The sequence below is a fragment of the Tiliqua scincoides genome, chromosome 10 (assembly GCF_035046505.1).
Source record: "Tiliqua scincoides isolate rTilSci1 chromosome 10, rTilSci1.hap2, whole genome shotgun sequence".
Lineage (NCBI taxonomy): Eukaryota > Metazoa > Chordata > Lepidosauria > Squamata > Scincidae > Tiliqua > Tiliqua scincoides.
In genome coordinates, this window is record NC_089830.1 from 17,233,553 (window position 1) to 17,257,395 (window position 23,843).

The 23,843-nt window shown below is 46.3% G+C and overlaps 1 protein-coding gene across 5 annotated transcripts in view; it reads right to left on the reverse strand.

Annotated features, from left to right (window-relative positions):
• The window catches only part of TMEM200B (transmembrane protein 200B), a 38,693-nt gene that overhangs the window by 11,660 nt on the left and 3,190 nt on the right, over nt 1-23,843 (reverse strand). For 2 of the 5 annotated variants that reach the window (XM_066638630.1, XM_066638626.1), the window contains exon 3: nt 18,390-18,438. The exons of 2 other annotated variants lie outside the window; for them this stretch is intronic. Coding sequence is in view for 2 of the 3 variants with exons in the window: in XM_066638626.1 (XP_066494723.1) it covers nt 18,390-18,438 (49 nt within the window). In the remaining variant the exon portion in view is untranslated. The remainder of the gene's footprint in view (nt 1-18,389; nt 18,439-23,843) is intronic. One more of the 5 variants, XM_066638627.1, reaches the window with a different exon arrangement.

The window sequence follows — 23,843 nt, forward strand, 5'->3', positions numbered from 1 at the left end:
CCCATACTTTTGCAGCACCACAAGCTGCCTCATCTTCTGAGCTCAGTTGCCGGAGCTCCTGGTGGTGCTGGAGACCTCTCCCGAACTGGTTTTTGGAAGCAAATCAGAAGTAGCTTGCAGAGACTTTTGAGGGCCATTCTGAGCCATCCAGAGGCTTGTGGAGTGGGGCACTGAGCCAGGAAAGGTCCCTGGAGGCTCAGGAAGGAATGGGGTTTCTGGAATGGCTCCTATTTGGAGCCAAGACTGTCTGGTATATGAGGCAGCATGCCAGTCCCCTTTATCCATTACCACTACTGCTCCTCCATCTCCTGCTTCCTGGATTCAAAAAGGCAGAGGAGAATGGTGTGGAAGAGCATCTCTGGCACTCTAGCCCACCACTCTCCTCTCCTCCACACTTCCTCTTCTGCTCCATATCCTCCTTTCTTTTTAAATACACAAGGTGGGACAAGAAGTGGAGGCAGCTGCCATGTGCCAATCCAGCTCCTATGGCAACCACCTTAGGGCCCAATCCTATCCAACTTTCCAGCACTGGTGCAGCCACAATGTAGCCCCAAGATAAGGGAACAAATGTTCCCATACCTTGAAGAGGCCTCTGTGACTGCACCCCCAACACAGGAAGCAGTGCATACCCCATTGGCACAGCAGCACCGGTACTGGAAAATTGGATTGGATTGGGCCCTCAGTTGGCATCATGAACAGGCCAGCTCCACTCAGAGCAGTTGCTACAGGGCTAGAATAGTCCTAGGAAGGATGCCTGCTTCAGTTTCTTGCCCTGGCTGCCGGAACATCTCTGTCTAGTGCTGGGTAGTGAGGAGAGACAGAGAAAAGGGCAGGCTGAAAGACAAAAGGAAGGAGGGTATGACAGCCTCCAGAATAATAATAATAATACAGGTATTTATATACTGACTTTCTTGGTCTTTATTCAAGACTTTCTTCAAGGATGTTTACATAGGCAGGCTAATTTAAATCCCAGGAGGGATTTTTACAATTGAAAGAAGGCTCTATCTTTCAAGAGCCACAACAAATTCAGATGTTTCGTTCTGATCTGGCCTCCATCCTGGCCTCCATCCTCCCACGCTCAGAGCAGATGGAAATAGCTCGGCTTCAGCTTGTCAGCTGCTTCAAGGTCGCACGGTGCCGGTGGCCTCGAACTGGCGACCTTGTGGATGTTATCTTCAGGCAAATGGAGGCTCTACCCTCTAGACCAGACCTCCTACCCAAACTTCATCTGTCCATTGCAGTGTGGTCTTCTCCATCATTCGCTCACTTCCCTCCTGGCTTTCCTGCCATGTGCCCAACTTCATTTCCCTAACCCACAAAAAGCACCCAAACACTTAGTACATTATGAAATAATTATTTTAAAAAACCCACCCTGTTGGGTAAAGCATCCAAACAGCCAATCCACAAACAAAAAGGAAACCACTGGGGTTTTAGGTGAAACAGTCTGGGCTGCTCCCTCGAAGAACTCGTTCAGCAACAACGAAACTCAAACTCTTGCAAGCCACTTACAACACATCAGGAGCTTCCGCACGTCTCTTTCTCATCGTTCAGGATTTTTTAGACAGGCACAGAAAAGATCAAAAGGGTCAATGGAGGCATTTGCCTGGTCCTGCTGAATTGTTCTCAGCCTGTACTTTATGGTGTTCTTGTCTCATTCAGCTTTTGAATGCTCTGAATGCCTCCACACCATCTCAAAAGGCAGATACATCTCAGTCACGGTAGACAGCTTTTCCTGGCATTTTCAAGCTAACGTTCAGCTTTGACCCCATCACTCTCTATTGTGCTGCTTTCCTTAAGCAAAGTTTAATTTGAGCTATTTTTTTAGAACAGCAGTATGCAACATTCTGATGATGATTGTGGAACTCTTCCAGGGGATTTAAGAACTATTTTCCTTAAGGGAAAGGATAGTTCTTAAATTCTCTGAAATTTTTTTCAACAAACAGTTTTTCAGTTAAAGTTAAAAACATTTTTATTTCGTCTAGTTTTCAGTTGATAGTGTTCAAAAGTTTTCAGTTGATGGTTTTAAGGTTAGGCCTCCTCTAACTGTACATTGTATATTACATGCTGGTTTTTTTTGCTTTTCCGGAGAAGATACTGAGGTATCTGCCACTGGACACAAAGCAGTCTTTTATACTCATTTCAGAGCACAGGCAAAGCACATCAACAAGAGTCCAGTAAAATTCTACTCCCTTACTCTTTGCCCCTCCCTTTGTCCTTCACTCCTCCCTTTCAAGGGCAACAACAACAACAACCTTTATTACTATTATTATGAGATTTTCACACAATCAGGTAGGTGTTGACTAGTTTGTTTTATCCAGACATCAAGTCCTCCCAAGGACCTGGAATGCCTGGTTTTTATCCTATAAATACTGTTGCAAAATGTAAGCTGCTTCCAGTAACATTGCTTTTTGCAGTTAATTGATGGTAATTTATGTTGCCCCCTATGCTGTTCAGTGCCCTTCAAGGTGTTTTGGAATAGCACCAAGAACAGCAATCACCACTGAGATCACTTTGGTCTTCTTCTACTGCAGCCTTTCAATCTCTATGTGTAAACCTTTGTATTTTGTTATTCTTATTGTTATTGTTATTCTATTTTATAGAATCAAAGAATCTTAAAGTCGGAAGTGACTTGGGCGGTCATCTAGTCCAACCCTCTGCAAAACCCTTTTGAAACAGTGTGCCCAGAAAAATGCACATAGCATTCCAAAATAACCTTCTGTCCATTTCTCCTTCCCCACCAAGGGATACAAAAAAGGTTGCGTTCAAGATAATACTGATAAGAAAGGTCAGGGCACGGCATGGATTTCTCAACAGATGGAGATCTAAAGCCAGTCTCTGGAAGATTTTACAAACTACTGAAAAGTTGCCTGACCAATCCTCCTGGATGATATCCCAAGCACATTCACTGCTAACCATTGTAACATGACCACAAATGATGTCCACCCTGTTGCAAAGACTGCTGTGGCCACCCGCAATGGCTGTGGGAAAGGCTCATGCATGCGCTTGCCCCCACACCCTTTGCAAAACCACCATGCTGAATGGTAATGACGGCAAGCAAACAGTACATTTTGGAAACAGTTATCTGTTCACAGTTGACTAAAGAAGCACGTCAAAGCATTTACCGTGAAAGCATGCCTCAAACTGCCAATGCATCACTGGTGCCGATACAGCAGAGCGGCTAAGAAACTGAACAAGAGTTCCATTTGAATCTCATCTCTGCCATCCATCCAAGGCTGCAATCCTATCCATGCTTACCTGCGGGTAAGACCCACTGAATTCAGTGGATTCCTAAGATCGTGCTCTAAGTGGCCCTAGACAAGCCATAATGTCTCAGCCTCAACTTTCTGGAATGAAGGCTTGGCATGAATTTGTGTGGTCCTAAATGTGTGTCTCATGTCTCACCACATACTTAGTTCCAGCATACCAGCAAGGTGACTACACAATCAATCAATAATAGCTTTATTGGCATATAAACGAAAACACAACAATCAGGCAAGAGATATTTTGGTAATTTGAGATTAAAAAAACTAGCAACTGCTATAGTAATGTTAGCCTGGTTGTCACCTAACAAAACAAAAAGGGGATCAATAAATAGACTAATAGGATGCTGTAGAAAAGGGTCCAAACACAACTTCCGAAGTGAACAGTGCGCTGGGCAATGAATCAAGATAGGCTCTAGTGTGTCCGATTGGAGGAAGGTGACTACACCAAGATTAAAATGCTGAGCATCTACCTCCAACAGTTAGTATTGTTTTACTGGAAGGCAGAATTGGGTCCATATGAAGCTCTTTCTTTCTGAGTCAGACCATTGGTCCATACAGCCCAATATTGACTACATTGGCTGGCAATCATTCTCCATCCTAGCTTTGCCTGGAAGACGACGGGAATTGAACCTGGAGATTTTCTGCATGTAAAGGCAGTGCTGTAGCACTAAGTTACAGCACCCTTCCAGAGGTTGCCCTGAGCTGCAGTTAACGTGACTGCCAAGGAGAGCATCTTAAAGTGGAACATTTTCAAACTATTGAGACAGGGGCAATTGCTAAGACCTCAGGCTGCTGAGAAAAATGCCTATGACGAACTTCATGTTTGCACGATTACGGGCATGAGGGATGTGTTTGTTTTTCTTTCCGCTGTTCCATTTCGGCTTGTCTATTTTGTTGCTGCAGTGACTTAGTGGTGTTGCAGATTTCCTAAATTTAGAGTTCTCCAGGAAAGAGGATAAGATGAATAGGCTGATGGGAAGAGCAGGGAGCTTAAATGGGAGGGATTTAGGGGTAGGCTGAGGGTGAAGGGACAAAGAGACTCCTGCAGCTTGCTGCAACATTTCTATTGTTTGGTTGTGCATACCAAAATAAGATGACTGTCAGCTCCCTCAAAGAATTCTGCCCCTCTCTTGCTGCTCCTTGGTTGGCAACCTTCAGTCTCGAAAGACTATGGTATAAGCCTACAGCACCCGGTATTCCCAGGCGGTCTCCCATCCAATTACTAACCAGGCCTGACCCTGCTTAGCTTCCGAGATCAGACAAGATCGAACGTGTGCAGGGTAATGGTTGCTGCTCCTTACGCTGCTCTTTATGCAGCATCCTACCTTCAGGGCCGCCTGTGGGATGCGACCTCACTCACAACCTTGATTTCTGTGAGGAGTAGAGAGGTTTTCAGAAGGGACTTGCCCTTCGGAAAACCTGACAGAAATCATTTAATTTTGCATCATACTTTGGTCTCTATACCCTATCATACCTAGGGCTGCAATCCTATATGCACATACCTGGGAGTCAGTCCCACTGACTCCAGTAGGACTTACTTCTGAGAAGACATGCACAAGATTGTGCTGTAAGTATGCGTAATTGACACAACCACGCATGCACCCCATTTACCCCACCTTTACCTTCCTCTCTGTGGTCTCCTTTGTGCCAATTTCTAGATTGTAAGCTCCTTGGGGCAGGGACCCATCTCTTTACACTATATATATGCTGATTGCAACACACACACACCCCTACTTTACAGGGTGTTTATAAGAGTCACACCAAGATAACATAAGTGAAGACTTTTATATGCTCAAAAGCAGGAACAACATCAGGTGTTGGTATTGCTGGGGAGAGAGCCCAGGATCTCAGAAGGGCCCTCTGCAGACCCCTGAGACTATCTCTATGCCCAGAGCTCTTGTGCAGCAGTGGCAAAGTGATGCTCTGGGCCAAGAGAGTCACTCCAGCCTTCTTGTCTCCCAACCCTCCTAGACATAACTGGCATAGCATCATGGCTATGAGACTGAGCTGGACATCAGAACTACCCCGAGTTCAAATCCTGCCTCTGCCATGAAATTACCAAGCAGCCTTAAATAAGTCATTCTGCTTCAGCTGCAGGTATGGGGATAATATCATTTACTGATCTCACGCCCTTAGTGGTTCTCTTAAGCACTGCTTCCACACAATGCATATTAAGAGCGCAATCATATACTGCGCTGGAACAGGCGAGTCAAAAGGTTTGTGCTGTATCCAGTGCAGAATATGGGCCAAAAGCGGCTCAGCCAGAGGCAAGGGGAAACATTTCCCCTTACATCCGGGTAAGGGCCGTTGGCCCCACGGGTCTCCTCGGATTTGCGCCACCGTCACTCCGTTCTCCCTGGGAACAAAGGTTTGGATCCGGCAGCCCCGCCTCCCGCTTCCCACCCGTCCACCCCCAGGGCTGCCAACCACCCGCCCTCCCCCCGCCCAGGTATGCCTCCCTCCCACCTCCTCCCTGACGCAACCCACGCGGAGGTGCGGAGGCTTGTGTTGGCCTCCGCAGGCCAGCACTTCTCTGAGCACCTGCTCGACTTCCTCCTGAGGAGGCGCAAATGTGCCTTATGACCCCCAAGGGACTTGCGCCGACCCAAGTCAAGGGCTAGATTGCATCTTAAGTCCTGTAAGTTTATTGCCAAGGTAAGCCACATATTGAACCTCAAAGGCAGGCAGCTATATAAGCAGGGGCCCATAGCGGGCAGCTGGTCAAAAGCCCCCTGAAACAGAGAGCCAGCCCTGTTCAAAAGAATTACATACATGAAATTAACTTATGCATACATATATACATGTGTTAATTTCATACACATGTACAAAATTAACAGAGTGCACAGCACCAAGCAAGCCCCCCAAACCTACCAGTTCACAAGCGACATGAGGGGTGAAAAGGCATCTCCAACTCCTCGTGTGTTGTGTGAGTTATTATGCTGGTGACACCAGTCTGTCGATGAGATCCTGACAGCCTGTGTCACAGCACGAACTTAAATTTTGCTCATTAATTCCCAAACAGCGAACCGACCGCTGACAACCCAATGGAAACTTGTCCTGCCAATACAGTCATGTCACTCTGCACAACTGTAGGAAACTCTTCAATAAATGAGTCCAAGGTCTGGTCTGAAGGTTTGTGATGCAGCATCCTGGCTGATCTGGGTCTGGTCAGCAGTTTGAGGAGAGGCCCGCTGGAAATGGAGGGATGTTGCCCTGAGCTCCATGATGGAAGTCACAAACACAGAATTAAAGGGCATTTAAGCCCTCCCTCTCTCAGTGTACAGAGCACCCTGTACATGACTTCTAAGGGTATCAGAAGTCCCTAAAAGTCTGACCAACCATCATTAAGAAATAGGCATGTCCTGAATATTTCATATCATTATTTAATAAACAGAGCAGTATGACTTGAGTTGGTTCAAAGGATGGGATAGTCTGTAGCTCAAGGAGACAGCCCTGTTCCCCTGCATGCAGAAGGTCTCAAGCTAAGCTGGAACACCTTCTGATGCTTTACTTCTTTGGGGTGGGGTCCCTTTGACAGGAGAAGGGTTGTCGCTCTTTTTATGTCAATTGGACTTCTGCCATGAGGCCCACACAAGAGTAAACCAGTGGCATGCAGAGGACACCCCCCATTTCAATGATTATTTTGTTATTTAACCAATGTAAGAAAAAAGATCCCACTTTTCCGGAGCAATAATCGGAGCAATTTCTGGCATCTTCAGGCAGGGCTGAGAAAGATCTGTCTGAAATCCTGGAGAGCTACTGTCTGTCAGTGCTGGGCCAAATACACCAAACATCTGACTCAGCAGAAGGCAACGTATCATGTAATTACACAAAAAGCTGCCCCCATCAGCTCAGACAGTGAAGCCATCTAACTCATCATTGCCTGTGCTGACTGACAACAGGTCTCCAGCATTTCAGACAGGGGTTTCTCTTTCCCACCCCTATCCAGACATATCAGCAAAAGCCTCAAACCCTCTGCATGCAAAACAGAGCCTCTGAGCTACAGCTGTTTCCCCCCCCCCCCAATCAATTAAAGTGATTTCCCTTCAAGGCAGAAAAAGCAACAAGATTTCCCAGGTAGTGCGGATGGAGGTCTTGGCAGGGCTTGTGGATTTGTCAATGTGATGTTCTGCTAACCACCACAATCGCTGGCTGCTGTCAAAGATCCAGCTCTTTTTATGTCAGCTGGACCCTTGCCAGAAGGTGCACACAACGGTGAATCAGCCAGAATCCCTTGGCTTGATTCCCTTTCCTGGCCCCTGCAAGACTTTCAGCAAGATTGGATACAAGGCAGAGACTGTACTGAGAGCTCAGTGCAAACCGGTGGAAGACCACTGTTGCCAGGTCTGCACTTTGGCTGTACGTTGATACGAGAAGCCTGCTGTGGAAGAGCTGGTTGCTTTGCTCAGATCCATATATGCAGTGTGAATCCCCCAGCTCCCACGGCTTCTTGCCCCCCCTCCCCCATTGCCCAACTGTGGGTATCAGGTCACAATGCTGCAGCAACTCAACAAGCAGCATTCTCCCCTTCCTGAAAGTTCCAGCAATCCTCCACTCCCTTCCTCAACCTTGAATGCTACAGTGGACAGAAATTAGGGGGGGGGGAATCTAATCCCTCCTTCGCAATAAAGCTCACCAATAGGTGAGAACGAAACCATCACTCACTTTCAACCCAATCCAACACACTGTTAAGGGGAGTAACCCTGCTGTCCTGAGTTCTTTGGAGGAAAAGTGGGATAAAAGTGGAAAAGCATATTATCTCCACGCTTCCACCATGCTTTTCCCCCCCAGGCTGATACTTTGCAACCCACATGTTCCACATGTAGCCCCCCCCCTTTGTGTCTTGGCCATCTTCCTTAGCATTCTAGCCTGCACTAGACGTCAGAACCCAGGTATGGGTCACAACTTGTCCTCAGGTGGGTTGATGCAGTGCTGCCATTTTTATTTTTTTTAGTTTGAGACCTTCACACAGTAACAAAGGTTAAGGTCCTAACTGAAAGGTCCTTAAGGCATTGGAGAGATTGCTTTGGCCAAGATCCAATCTTCAATGGATCCCCTCCACCCAGGAGTGAATCCAAGGGGGGAGGCCATAGGTGTGTGGCGCTCCCCCCCTCAAACTGTTGTACCAGCAGGGAAGGGTGCCCGCTGGGACTGGGAACAAAATCAGGCATCAGGATAACACCCACTGGGTGGTGCACTAACGAGATTGGCTGCAATGGGAGCCCAGGTCTCCCCGGCAGGTAGACCTGGGCTCCAAAGACCGCCCAGCAAATCTCAGTCATGAAGGCCATTAAGTTCAATGGGGAGCCAACTCTGAAGTTGGTAGTGCTCACGGCCCCCTCCCAAACATAAACACTGGATCTGCCGCTACCTCCACCTATGTGCTCACCCCTCTCATGGCATTTCCTCTACTCTGCCTAGCTCTCTAATCTTTGCCCCTCATCTGCTTCCAATTGGCCTGGAGCAGTGACATTTAGCACTGCAGGCTGGTTGGAGATGACTGGGTGGAGCAAAAAGAGGAGAAGAGGAACCTGACTGCTGGGTTGGAACCCATGAACACTTGGGTCCACCACAAGAGGAACCCATGAACACTTGAAGGTGGGTCCCATGTTGCAAATTGGGTCTGGGGTAAGGCACACCTCTTGACAAGTTGAAGCTCTAGCATGTAGAACCTTGAATGTTGTGAACTTTCTTCACAAGAGAGCCCCCTCTCTGATTAGCCTCTCCTTGACTCAGTTCTGTGCCCCCTTCCTCAAATCTCATCTTCAACCTACTCTCGATTCATGTTCCTATTTCTTATTACATCGCTTATGTTCTATTCTTCCTTCAGGTCTCTTGTTTTGGGGTCTTGTCTTCCTGGAGGCCTCTCATTCCTTAGCTTCCTTATTTCCCAGAACCAATCACTAGTGCTCAGGCTGCCCCTGCATGAGATTTTCATCTCAGCCAGACAGTTTTCTTTTCCCTCACAGAAGCTGGATCACTGCTTGAGCAACAAGCAGTCCAAACCTATCTGGGCTGCCCATGCCATGATATAATAATAATAATAATAACAACAACAACAGGTATTTATATACCATCTTTCTTGGTCTTTATTCAAGACTTTATTCAAGGCAGTTTACAAAGGCAGGCTTTATTTAAATCCCTTATTAAATAGGGATTTTTACAATTTGAAAGAAGGTTCTTTCTTTCAAGAACCACTACATTCAGGTGTTTCATTCCGATCTGGCTTCACATTCTGGCCTCCATCCTCCCATGCTCAGAGCAGATGGAATAACTCGGCTCAGCTTGCCAGCTGCTTCAAGGTCGCATGGTGCCGGTGGCCTCGAACTGGCGACCTTGTGGATGTTATCTTCAGGCAGACGGAGGCTCTACCCTCTAGACCAGACTGCCTGCCCTGTATAGCAGTGCCAAAACAGCTACTGTATCCCACACAGGCAGAGAGGCTGCCGGAGGTCTCTTCGAGGTAAGGGAATGTTCGTTTCCTTACTTCATCTCGAGCCCCGGCAGCCCCTATGGGTCTACTACTCAGATCTGTGCCAGCTCAATTGGTGGTGCAGAACCGAGAAGATCAGTGTAGGGCTCCAAGGTAAGGGAGGAGGGACAGATCTGGTGGCAGCCTCTGCTGCTGTCCCTACCCCCTTCAGGGCCTAAACCCCCAGATCACCCTCCTGCTGTCCTGTTTCTTGCTCTCCCCACCTTCCCCCCACCCTGGAACACCTCCCCATCGCTAGGTACTGCACCTACCCCATCAGGCGGCTGGGCCATCACAAAGTGCTTTATGGCACTGGTTTACAGAGGCCCTAGGTTGCTGCTTGATTTATAAATGCCATGGGTTGTGGCTATAGTGGTGACTGGACAGCAGTGCCCCCCCAAGCAGCGGCTTTTTTAACCCTTGATGCACATAACCTAATCTGTGCTGTCAGTTTTGCAAACCACCAAAAATTGAGTCATGACCCACTCACAGTATAAGAAGCTGCTTTATGGCATTTCCCAATGGCTGTCCCTGTGGGCTCTGCAGAACAAAGGCACTGCAGCACAGTAGGATCGGGCCCTAAATATTCCAAGCCTCAGAACACACTAACTCAGCAAATCAAAGTCTTTGTTACAGTAAGTGAAATACCCTAAGGACTGCACACTAATTATCTAGATTGCAATCTTGCACTCAAGCCACACACACACACACACACAGAGAGAGAGAGAGAGAGAGAGAGAGAGAGAGAAGTTCTACTGAAATCCACAATGCGTACACGCCTTGAGTCCCTTCGGGGAGAAAGGCGGGGTAAAAATAAAGTATAAAATAAAGTATAATAATAACTGGGTGCAGAAATGCAGCCTTTTTCGCCAAAAGAGTGTCACTTTCATGCTTTCATTGAATTATACACTAAGGCATTCCCCACGTCTGCATTAAGCCTGGTGCTACAGTATTCCCTCCCCCCGCCACCTAGTGCGGTTAAGATCCACCACATATTGAGTCAGGGGAGGAGGGGGAAGCAACTGAGTGTCATTTCATCTCTGGGAGGGAAAATGCAGGGTGGGTGCTCTCAATCAACAAAGATTTCACTGCATATGTTGGCAGCATTAAGAAGGCTTAAATGATCAAATGCTACTGGTGGCATTTTAATATCCCTGAAAATATCTGGCTACTGCAGATAAGGTCTTATTCAGGACGAAAAACTTGCAGTAATAAAAAGGAGAAGGGAAGGGACCTGCCCAGAGAAAGACCAGTCGCAAGTGAAGGGAAAGAGCTCCTAAAGAAGCTTTGAGAAGTAAGAATTTGGGCATCCAGGTCAGGGCAGGGCAGGGCAGAAGGCAGATCAAATTCTGCTTGAAACCTTTTGCGTGATCAGCTGATGATCAGACAGAGTTTCTGACTTCCAACAATGTTTCTCAAACTTTTTAGCACTAGGACCCACTTTTTAGAATGACAGTCTGTCAAGACCCACTGGAAGTGATATCATTAACCTGAAAGTGACATAATCAGTTTAGCTTCAAACCTAAGCCACAATCAACCAAAGGTTCCATTACACAGCACACTCGCGCAGTTATTTTGCATAGCTTGGAATTTAAACATTCTAGCTGAGAAGTTAAAGCAGAAGGCAGACTTGGATCCTCCTCCAACCGCGCAGCCTCCCCATCTTTCCAGCGTCCCATCTCTTCAACTATTCAGGGCAAAGCACCATACCTCTCTCCCACCAGGAGCCCATCCTGCCCAGCAGCTCTGTACCCTGGATTTTCAACGGCATCTGAGTTAGGTGCTACGCGACCCACCTGAAATGAGCTCATGACCCAACTAGTGGGTCCCAACCCACAGTTTGAGAAATGCTTGTTTAACAGAAATTCTCTGACCTCGAGCCTATCACTTCACTCTTAGGGCCCAGTCCTATCCAACTTTCCCATGACCAATGCAGCTGCAATTCAGCCTTGAGATAAGAGAGGAAATGTTCCCTTACATTGAGGAGGCCTCCTTGACTGCCCCCCCCCCCCGCTTCAGCATCCCTCATCCGCAAAACAGAAGGAGGAGTGGGTGTTTGAGCAGCTCTGCCAGCCATTTGTGGAGTTTGGGGCTAATGTCCCCAATCTGTCATAACTTACATGCAGGTCAGTCCAGTGTAAGCTTCGTGAACTGCAGGAGGTAATTGGCTCCTCCCTCTGAGTCAAAATTTTGCATCTAGCTTCATCTGGTGGATCTTGTTCAGTAAAAAACAAATACTACAAGCCCAGGGGTGTAATCGAAGGGGCGTAAAACTCTGGGACATCTTTGGCAGGAGCAGTGATGTCACCAGCAGGAGCACTAAGATATTGCCTCTGAAATATTTTTCAAAGGACCTTGGCTGAGGAAAAGCATTCGGTTTAGCAGGAAGCAAACTCAGACATTTGCCTAGGGGTCTATGTTAAGGTCTTTGGGGCCATTCTCTTTTCTGCCTTAGAGACAGTATTATATATTATACCCACCTTGAGTGTCCTTATTGGATAGAAAGGCAGGATATAAATCTCTAAAATAAAATAAAATATTACATTAACAGCACAAATCCTACACGTGTTTACTCAGAAGCAAGTCTCATTGTATTAAATGGGGCTCACTCTCATATGTGTGTATAGGATTGCAGCCCAAGACTACAATCCTATGCAAATTTACTTGGGAGTCCTATTGAACCCAGTGGAACTTACTCCCAAGTAAATATGCATAGGCTAGCTCTCTAATGCACCTTTTGTATTTTGGGGGGATATTTTTTAATACAGTTTTGCAATCTTTATACATTTGTTTTCAAATATTGCTAGCCACTCTGAGAGTTTGGAATGAAATGAGCTTGTCTTTGAAGGAAGGATAGCAAGCATCAAAGTAGGAATACGTGTGAGGGGAATAAAACAGTCATTAAGAAATTTAAAATCATTTTTTAAAGTGTATAGTCTTAGAAAGACATAGCTATGGAGGCTTAGCTTGCTACAAGGGGTGTCATTACAAGTTCCTGTATATCAGAAGTTACCACTGCTCAAGCCAGAAGCTAGAGGTGTTTGTTTCTAGTGAGTAAAATAGGACTACAGCCTAAGTCTTACTGAACAGAATGGGCTTACTTCTGAGTAAAATAAATAACACCATTTCCGAACACCTCTACCTATAGCCTTCAGCATTTGCAAAGCAAAGTTCCTCCTTCAAGCCATTTCTGCCCAATGTTGCATATACACAACAGGGATCAAATGTATACACCTGTGGGCTGGGCAGAAATGGGTTAACTGCAACCTGTGACGTGGAAGCCATGTTTAATGTCTTATTGGTACATGGGCATTTTCCTGTCCGCCTTTCCGAGTTGACCGAACGCAAGGAAGGACAAGAGTCTCATCCCTCTGACAGTTAGGGAGAAGAGAGAGTTTCAACAGATGCAGCTTTAGCGGAAGAGTTACATTTGCTTAAACAAGTGGTCCTCAACCAATAAATAAATAAAATACACACACACACACATTATGAGCGTGGGGACTCAATGTTAATCTGCCCCCCTTCCTGGGGTCCTATCCTCCCATCCCCTGCCCCACTCCCATACCATAATAACCTCTCAGCACTGTTCAATGTAACCAAATATTCTTATTAGAGAGAGCAGAAAAAAGTGACCATGAAGCCTGGCACTAGCGCAGTGGCATAGCTGGTGCAAAGCACCAGTTTTGCACAGTGCGTGCATACGGGCCCTCCCCCTCTCCTTTGCAGCCATTCTGGGCTGCTTGAACATTTTGCTCTAACAGCTCAGAATAGCGATAGCTATGAAGGAGAAGGGGAGGGACCACGTGAATGCCACAGTGAGGCGCTGTGCAAAACTTAGTGTTTTGTACCCCCTCTAGTTATGCCATTGCACTAGTGAAAGCTAACTGAGCACCACTGCTAAGAGTCCGACCAGGACTGGGACACAATCTGCTCGTACCTGAAGGAGTACACAGATGCCTCCTCCCTTTACCTGGTAGTTCTCCAGTCCAATGGTCTTCAAACTTTTTCATTCTCGTAAGTTGCTGCAACCCCACAACTGAGATTTCACGACCCCATTGGGTCCCAACCCCAAGGTTGAAGAACCCTGGTTTAAACAGTCTCTTCGGTACAAATGTTAAATATACAGGAGGCCTGTCTCCCACTTTGCACTTGGTGACCGTATCTGCCTTTTCTTTTCACTTTAAACCATAAACCAGTGGTTCTCACACATTTAGCACTGGGACCCGCTTTTAGAATGAAAATCAGTCAAGACCCACCAGAAGTCACGTCATATCCAGAAGTGACATTATCAAGCAGGAAAATTTTTTAACAAACCTAGGCTGCAATCCTACTCACACTTACCCAGGAGTAAGTCCCAATTACTATCAACATTAAGAACATAAGAACAGCCGCACTGGATCAGGCCATAGGCCCATCTAGTCCAGCTGCCTGTATCTCACAGTGGCCCCACCAAATGCCCCAGGGAGCACACCTGATAACAAGAGACCTGCATCCTGGTGTACTCCCTTGCATCTGACATAGCCCATTTCTAAAATCAGGAGGTTGCACATACACATCATGGCTTGTAATGGATTTTTCCTCCAGAAACGTGTCCAATCCCCTTTTAAAGGCATCCAGGCCAGATGCCATCATCACATTCTGTGACAAGGAGTTCCACAGACCAACCACATGCTGAGTAAAGACATATTTTCTTTTGTCTGTCCTAACTCTCCCAACACTCAATTTTAGTGGATGTCCCCTGGTTCTGGTGTTATGTGAGAGTGTAAAGAGCATCTCTCTATCCACTTTATCCTTCCCATGCATAATTTTGTATGTCTCAATCATGTCCCCCCTCAGGCGTCTCTTTTCTAGGCTGAAGAGGCCCAAATGCAGCAACCTTTCCTCATTAGGAAGGTGCCCCAGCCCAGCAATCATCTTAGTTGCCCTCTTTTGCACCTTTTCCATTTCCACTATATCCTTTTTGAGATGCGGCGACCAGAACTGGACACAATACTCCAGGTGTGGCCTTACCATATATTTGTACAATGGCATTATAATATTAGCTGTTTCAAATCCCAAGGATAGAATTGGCCTTCTTTACTGCCGCCGCACATTGGGTTGACACTTTCATCGACTTGTCTACCACCACCCCAAGATCTCTCTCCTGATCTGTCACAGACAGCTCAGAATCCATTAGCCTATATGTGAAGTTTTGATTTCTTGTCCCAATGTGCATGACTTTACACTTGCTTACATTGAAACGCATCTGCCATTTTGCTGCCCATTCTGCCAGTTTGGAGAAATCCTTCTGGAGCGCCTCACAATCACTTCTGGTCTTCACCACTCGGAAAAGTTTGGTGTCGTCTGCAAACGTAGCCACCTCACTGCTCAACCCTGTCTCCAGGTCATTTATGAACAGGTTGAAGAGCACCAGTCCCAGGACAGATCCTTGGGGCACACAACTTTTCAGCTCTCTCCATTGTGAAAGTTGCCCATTGACACCCACTCTCTGTTTCCTGGTCTTCAACCAGGTCTCAATCCAGGAGAGGACCAGCCCTCTAATTCTCTGACTGTGGAGTTTTTTCAGTAGCCTTTGGTGCGGGACCGTGTTGAACACCTTCTGAAAGTCCAGATATATAATGTCCACGAGTTCTCCTGCATCCACATGCCTGTTGACCTTTGCAAAGAATTCTAAAAGGTTCGTGAGGCAAGACTTACCCTTACAGAAGCCATGCTGATTCTCCCTCAGCAAGGCTTGTTCGTCTATGTGTTTTGAGATTCTATTTTTGATGAGGCATTCCACCATCTTACCCGGTATAGATGTTAGGCTGACCGGCCTATAGTTTCCTGGGTCCCCCCTCTTTCCCTTTTTAAAGATGGGTTTGACATTTGCTATCCTCCAATCCTCTGGCACCATGGCCGTTTTGAGGGACAAGTTGCATCTTTTAGTCAAGAGATCAGCAACTTCATTCTTCAATTCCTTAATAACTCTTGGGTGGATGCCAGGGCAGGAGGTCTGGTCTAGAGGGTAGAGCCTCCATTTGCCTGAAGATTAACATCCACAAGGTCGCCAGTTCGAGGCCACCGGCACCGTGCGACCTTGAAGCAGCTGGCAAGCTGCAGCTGAGCTGTTCCATCTGCTCGGAGCGTGGGAGGATGGAGGCCAGAATGTTAAACCAGATCAGAGTGTAACACCTTGAATGTGGTGGTTCTTGAAAGAGAGAACCTTCTTTCAATTTGTAAAAATCCCTGCATGGATTTAATAAGCCTGCCTGTGTAAAACCGCCTTGAATAAAGTCTTGAATAAAGACCAAGAAAGGCGGTATATAAATACTGTATATTATTATTATATATATTATCCGGGCCCGGTGACTTACTGATCTTTAATTTATCAATGAGGTCTGAAACATCTCTTTTAACCTCTATCTGACTTAATTCCTTGGTCAGGAGGGTCATTTGGGCAGCGGTATCTGCCCAAGGTCTTCTGCCGTGAAGACAGATGCAAAGAACTCATTCAATTTCTCTGCCATCTCAAAGTGTCCTTTTATTTCCCCTTTCCCTCCTCACCATCCAGAGGACCAACCACTTCTTTGGCGGGTTTCCTGCTTCTAACATATTTGAAGAAGTTTTTATTATTCCCCTTAATGTTGCTGGCCACGTGTTCCTCATAGTCTCTCTTAGCCTCCCGTATCACCTTCTTACATTTCTTTTGCCACAGTTTATGTTCCTTTTTATTCTCCTCATTAAGCAAGACTTCCATTTACAGAAGGAAACTTCCTTGCCCTTGCCCGTCCCTCTTGTACAGGCCCTGCTTGTCCCAAAACATTCCCCAGTGCCTAACGAATCTAAACCCCTCCTCCCTACACCACCGTCTCATCCACGCATTGAGACCCCTGATCTCCGCCTGCCTAGCTGGCCCTGCGCGTGGAACAGGTGGCACTTCAGAGAACGCTACCTTTAAGGTCCTGGCTTTCAGCTTCCTACCTAATAGCCTAAATTTGGCCTCCAGGACCTCCCGGCTACACTTGCCTACGTCGTTGGTGCCGACATGCACCACAACCGCTACCTCCTCCCCAGCACTATCTACCAGCCTGTCTAGATGAGAAGTGATGTCCGCAACCTTCGCACCAGGCAGGCAAGTCACCATGTGGTCCTCACATCCATCGCAAACCCCCCTCTCTATGTTTCTAATAATTGAATCCACCACTACAAGAAGCCCCCGACCCCCCTCCCGCCGAGGAGTATCCTGAGTGTGTTCGGATACGGGTCCATCCCCTGGAGAAGGGGTCCCCCCTAGGGGATTGTTTCCTTCCCCTCCAGGATGAGGTCCTCCAGCCCCGAGACTTCCCACCCGGGCAGCTGAGGAGCTGCATGCCTGAGGTTGGGACGAAGCCTGATTGTCCCTGGAAGTCTCCCCACGGTCCTTCTCTGCCTTCCTCTGCTTCTCCAGGTTGGCCACCAAGGCTTCAAGGGAGCGGACGCATTCCCTGAGTCCCTGGAGCTCCTTGCACCGAGGACACACCCATGACTTATGCCCCAGAGGCATATAGTCATACATGTGGCACTTGATGCAAAACACTGGATAGCCCCCACCCTGCTACTGGCTGTCTGACTGCATAGCTTTTTTTATTTTGTTTGTTTTTGTTTAGGGGTACTTAAAAACCCTACACTGGTAAGCAGGCCTCTTCTCAAGGGAAGAGAAAGGGCGGTATCTGGGGCCCTGGCTTCCTCGCCCTGCTGCTGAACTCGCACAGATGCTAAACTTTCGGTGCCTTACGTGGCACTTTGTTCCCAAGGCATTGGGTGTCCCAGAGGCCAAGTGCGCTTCTGCAGAGAGGCTCACGCGGTGGCAGGCACTAGCTTTATACTCCTAGCTAGCTCCTCCTCCCTCCCTCCTTGCTGATTGAAAAGGGGCTGGTCTTCCCAGGTGAGATTTCCCTGAATGGGGTGCTTGGATTTGCCTAATGGGGCTCTTATCAACTCCTAAAGGTCAATTGCTATGACCTAAAGGACAATGACTATGCGAAATTGCCCTTGCTGGGTGGGAACTGGCCCTTCCTAGGTTCTTACCCTCCTACTTCAGTTCTCTGAGGCTGGACTCTTTTTTAACCTCAAGCTGGTCTTTTATTTGAGTTTAAACTGCACTCGTTTAAGAGTTTTTTGACTTGGCAGAACTTACACACTAAGGTTTAAATCCTGTTTAGCCCTGCTAAGATCCTGCTTTTATTGTGCACCTTTATTGATTGATTGATTGCTCTCACCTAGATCCTGTGTCCTAATTTAATGAACCTTTAGATTATGTTCTAATTTAGATTAAGTTTAACTTGGGTTAAGTATAGGGTTAATTTAAACCAAGTAGAAAAACTTGCTTTCCACTTTATCCCCCTGTTTTATTTATTTTTCCAAGTGCCTGTACCTTGGGCTCTTACGCATAAGTAGGACTCTGCTCCTGCTCAGAGTAGACCTCTGTATGCACTTACGTATTTATTTTTATTGTCCTCCCCTAGTTCCTGTGCCCCAACTTGCTGGATCTTAGAATCCCTCCCTTAGGTTAGATTAGGTGCTAATTTAGGTAAAGCTTAGGTATAGCTAAGCTAAAGGTAAAGCTAAATTTCAATGTTGATCCAAGGTTGATTTAAGGTTAGAAGACAAAGAGTTAGAAAGAGTACACTTGCCTTCTCCTTCTCTTCCCCCTCTCCTCTTCACAACTCAGGGAGTCTTCTTCTCCAAAAATTGAAAAAATATACATAGAAGCTTGTTAAAAATACAGATCTGCAACATTTCCCCAAATGCAGTAACATCCCATGGTAGCATCAAGTCTAATAGATTAAAAATAAAATATTGAAATGAATGGGACCCACAGTTTGAGAAACACTGCCCTAAACGAAACAATACAGTAGTGTGGATACCACTGCTTAGAGAAGATAGAGGGTACAACAAACTTGTGGGTCCCAGGCTCCCAAACTACCAGCTGATGCTTTTTTTTCAACTCTGTCCACCCTATATACAAAAGTTGGGGATTAAATCTGGGGCTTTTGGAAAGCAAAACACAAGCTCCTCCATTGAGTTACGCCTGGTCTCATCTCTAACAGAGCGTAGATTTCCCTTCTATCTGGCCTCTTCTCCATAACTGAGGCCACAAACTGATCCTTCTACCCAACTGTGAATTGCTCAGTCTCTCTTCCCCCCCCCCCCATTTTTCCATTGCTAATTAAACTCATCACTCCAGCTGGGAAATAGGCCCACAGCCTCTCATAAGCAGGAGCTTGCAGAATTAGTTGGTCACCTAAAGCCTGCCGTTCCATGTGACCCAATAAGTACTGAGGCTGCACGGAAATACTCGAGCGATTTTCCTCCTGGCTTGGTCTTTTTAGAAATCAGGACATCTGCATTGCTCAACTCTTCAGAGGAGCTTCAGTGCAAACCACATGGAAAGATGACCAGATCTCAATGTGATCTCCTGGCATCGACCCAATTAGAGCAGATTCCGAATGCAGCAAGTCAGCTCTGTTGGAGAGACTGAGATCGTAGTTGGAGAGTGGCCAGGCCCCTCCGTTTGCCTTCACAAGGTGTAAACCAGCAATGCCACTTTGACCGAAGGGAACATTTAAAGGGGTTTCTTTCCAGGAGTTCTACAGGTCAGCAGGAACACAAAATCTATAGTCTTCCCAGTACTGCACTGTGTTCCAGTGAGTTTCAGTGAGAATAAGACAAAGCGTTATTATATTCATATATCTGGTGCTTTACAATGAGAAGACAGACCCCTGTCCCCAGTGGCATAACCAGAGGGGGTGCAAAGCACTAAGTTTTGCAGGGAACCTCACCTCAGCATGCAAGGGCCCCTCTCCTCCCCCTCTTTGGAACCATTCCAGGTGGTGGAAGTGAAGCATTCACCTCCCTGCTCCGAATGCCTCTGGAGGTGAATTCCATTTTGCTTGCACCGCTTGGAATGGCTACAAAGGGGGGAGGGGCACCTTGCATGCCCTGGTGAGGCTCCCTGCAAAATGCACCCTGCTTTGCACCCCTCTGCGCCACTGCCTGTTCCAACAGACTTATAAGCTGTTTCTCAAGCCGTGGGGTCGGGACCCACTAAGTGGGTTGTGAACCAATTTCAGATGGGTCCCCATTCATGTCAATATTTTATTTTTAATCTATTAGACTTGATGCTACTATGGCATGTGACTGCATTTGGGGAAATTACGGCTACTACGTATACAATTTAAACAATGACAGTAAATGGGAGTTACTCCTGGGTAAGTGCAGGTAGGATTGCAGCCTAGGATTGTTAAAATTTTCCTCCTTGATGATGTCACTTCCAGTCATGACATCACTTCCAGGTTAATGACATCACTTCCGGTGGATCCTGACAGATTCTCATTCTAAAAAGTGGGTCCCGATACTAAAAGTTCGAGAATCACTGAGTTAGAGAGATTAGGAAGATGCACTATGTGATATAGGGCTAGAAATTGTTCTTCTGTTCTTCAAGAAACCTCTCCCTGTTGAAAAATGCATTTTTCTATGTCCTCCCTTGGTGGGGGGGGTTACCTCCATATCAAATGGGTTTGTACACCATCCTCACAAGTTTGGCCACACACAATGGCACCAGTGGCGTAGCTAAGGGGGTGCATGGGGTAGCAGTTGCACCGGGCATCAAGCTTTAGGGGGGCAACAAGCTGAGCTTGACAGTAGTGACCAAAATTGTGAAATCTTGTTATGTATGAATAATACCATCATGTTATATATCATTGGAAAGGTAATTTAATGCAGAGTGCAATGAAATAGACTGCACTGAAATATCTGTATTCAATCAAAAGTTATGGGCAATTAACCAGAAAATGAAAACACAACTGTCTTGTGGAATAATAAGTGGATTTGCTTAACTCCAAACTGGCCTACAAGACTGATAGTTCTGAGTGCCAATGAGATGTTATTATGATACAGCATGGAACCAATAACTTTTTATTTACTTAATTAAATTTGTTTTTATCATGTGGAGGGCTACAAAATCTTCTTTGACCCTGGGTAGCAGATAGATGCCTTAGCTATACCACTGACGGAGGCAGCAGAGCAAGTGGGTGGTGAACTGCTGGGGGGAACGAGGTGGGATCCTCCCAATTTTCACTTTTTAAAAAGCCCGGGTGTGATGTCACTTCTGGTTGTGACATCACTTCTGGGGCAATATTCTGAGCTTGGCACTGGGCTACATGGTTATTAGCTTCGCCACCGAATGACACAGAGGGGTCTAGCTCATTTGCAGTCACAACCCCTGCGTAACATAACAAAAATAAGGAAGGGAGGGGTCTTGCCACCTCCTGGGGCTACTTCACCCCTCTGCTCCACCCTGACTTGAGCCCAGCAGGGGGTCAGTTGCCAGTTCCTGTCTGTTACCAGTTCCTGTCATCCTTTCTCCCTGCTCAGGTAGAGCCTTGCCTTCTCTGCTTTGCCCTGGGGGTGGGGTTGGGGGTGGGGAACAATGCCCAGGACACTAGTAGGTTTTAATCCTATAAACAGTTTCCTGGGAGTATGCCCCACTGAACACAGTGGGACTTACTTCTGAGTAGGATTGCCTAGTCTGATTAGTAGCCCATCTAGGATTGTGCTGTCAGTAGCTCCTTCTTGGTTGGCAGAGACTGCCCAACCATGTCTGCCCCCTTCTTGGTTGGGGTCACTGAGGATTCTGCCTCTTCTCTCCAACTCCAACCTGTCTTCCCTTCTCTTTCCTTCCTTCTTTCTTCTTGCCCTCTCCTCCTCCTTTCCTCCCTTGTTCTTCTCCCTACTAGAAGTGTTATCAGCCTTTCTCAGGGGCCACCACACCTGGCAGCCCATCTCCGTCCCCCAGCTATTTGGCAGGGTCTCCTGGCATTCTGGTCATGCACAGGGGTCCAGTGCTTCACAGGAGGCTGTCAGTACCACACCCCTGGCAGTGTGGGGCTGAGTGGGACCTATAGCTCCATACGACTAATTAGTAAAGTAAGGAATGGATCCAATGCCTGACAAATCAGGCGGTTTTATTTCTTTACCCAGCGTGGAATTAATCAGTGGAACTCCTTGCCTCAAGATATAGTGATGACGTCTGCCCTAGATGCCTTTAAAGGGGGATTGGACAGATTTCTGGAGGAAAAGTTCATCACAGGTTACAAACCATGACAGGTATGTGAAACTTCCTGGTTTTAGAAGTAGGCTACCTCAGAATGCCAGGTGCAAGGGAAGGCACCAGGAAGCAGATCTCTTGTTATCTTGTGTACACCCTGAGGCATCTGGTGGGTCACTGGGAGATACAGGAAGCTGAACTAGATGGGTCTTTGGCCTGATCCAGCAGGGCTCTTCTTATGGTTACAAAGTGCTAACTACCCCCTTTCTAAGGTGACAGTCTTCAAGAAGCATTCAGAATGAATATATAACAAACACATCATCTCACTCTACACACTCAGGACTCTCTCCCTGCACGAGGGAACCCTGCTAGGCCAGAGTTTTAGATTATGCAGCAAGATTTCTACACATGTATAGTTGTACACACCTGCATACCATTCAAGCATTCAGCTGAACACCCCTTCCCATTTAAAATTAATTTAAACTCATTTTTTAAAAAATAGTTTAGATATTTGTTACAGCAACTCCAGAACCAGAAGATATCCACTACCACTGGAGTGATAGGAAAGTCAGAACAGACAAAAGAAAATATTTATTTATCCAGCATGTAGTTAATCTGTGGAACTCCTTGCCCCAGGATGTGGTGATGGCATCTGGTCTAGATGCTTTCAAAAAGGGTTTGGACCTTGGGAGGAAGTCCATCACAGGTTACAAGCTAGGTGTTTGCAACCTCCTGCTTTTAGAGATAGGCTGTCTCTGAATGTCAGGTGCAAAGCAATGGCAAATAAGTCTCTTGTGCTCCCTGAGGCATCTGGTGGACCACTGTGAGATACAGGAAGCTGGGCTAGATGGGCCCTGGGCCTGATCCAGCAAGGCTCTTCTTACGTTCTTAATTCCTAACACCAGTTATTCATTTGATTTTCCTTTCAAAACCATGTTTATCCAGATGCACCTTTTAAGAGATGCTTTCCTTGAACTTAGGAAGGAGCCAGCAACTTCCTTTCCCAGTCACTCCAGAGTCACATCTTTCCCAGGTGTCTCTTTTAAAATTATGAATTTATTTGGGACAGAGAATCAGCTTTCCATTTACCCTTCTCCATCAACCACTGTGTAATGGCTTTTGTTGCTGCTAAAAACAACACACACTCCCTTCGTAATAATAATAGTTCTTTCAACAAAATGCCCAATTTTTATGTCAATATTTGGACAGGGCAGGCAGAAGAAGGGGGAGATCCCCCCCATGTAAGCGGAGGGAAATAAATGTTGCACAGTCATTAGCTGTTTAAAACTATCATGTATTATTTGATAGAGGGGGGGTGAGAAGCAGAGTGACATTTGATGCATTTTTAGGCCAATTTTTCCAATTCTGGGGAAAGAACAGAAAAAAATAGTTCACACGCTTGGATTGAGATGATGATGTCCCAAGATATTTAACAATGTGTTAATGTATGGATTTGAAGGGTGTAATTAAGCCAGTTAATTAGAACTGGAATCAACTGATGCAATTACTGATGTAACATGCCATTAATTTTGTACAACAGAGATTGAAAGCCCCTAAGACATGTACTTTGTCACGAAGGACCCAATCCTATCCAACTTTCTAGCACTGATTCAGCTGTGCCAATGGGTCATGAAGGGGGGCTCATGGAGGCCACCTCAAAGGAAGGGAATGTTTGTTCCTTTACCTTAAGGCACAGTCCTATCTAACTTTACAGCACCGATGCAGACGCAATGCAGCCCTTGGTTTATGTATGTATTCATGGTTACAAACTGAATCTTCCCTGAGCCCTAGTGATAGGGAGGGATAAAAACTGAAAGAAAGAATCCAGGGTGGGAATATGTACAAAACTCTACCATTATTACTCTTTGAGACTCTGTATTTGTTTGATTTTAATTATACTTTTTACAATCAAAATGCATTTTTATTGTATTTTTTACTGCCTTGGAAATGGTGGGTTATAAATGTTTTAAAATAAACAAATACTATAGAACAACCACCATCCTAAGGGGAACAACAGAATTCAGGCTGCAATCATGCG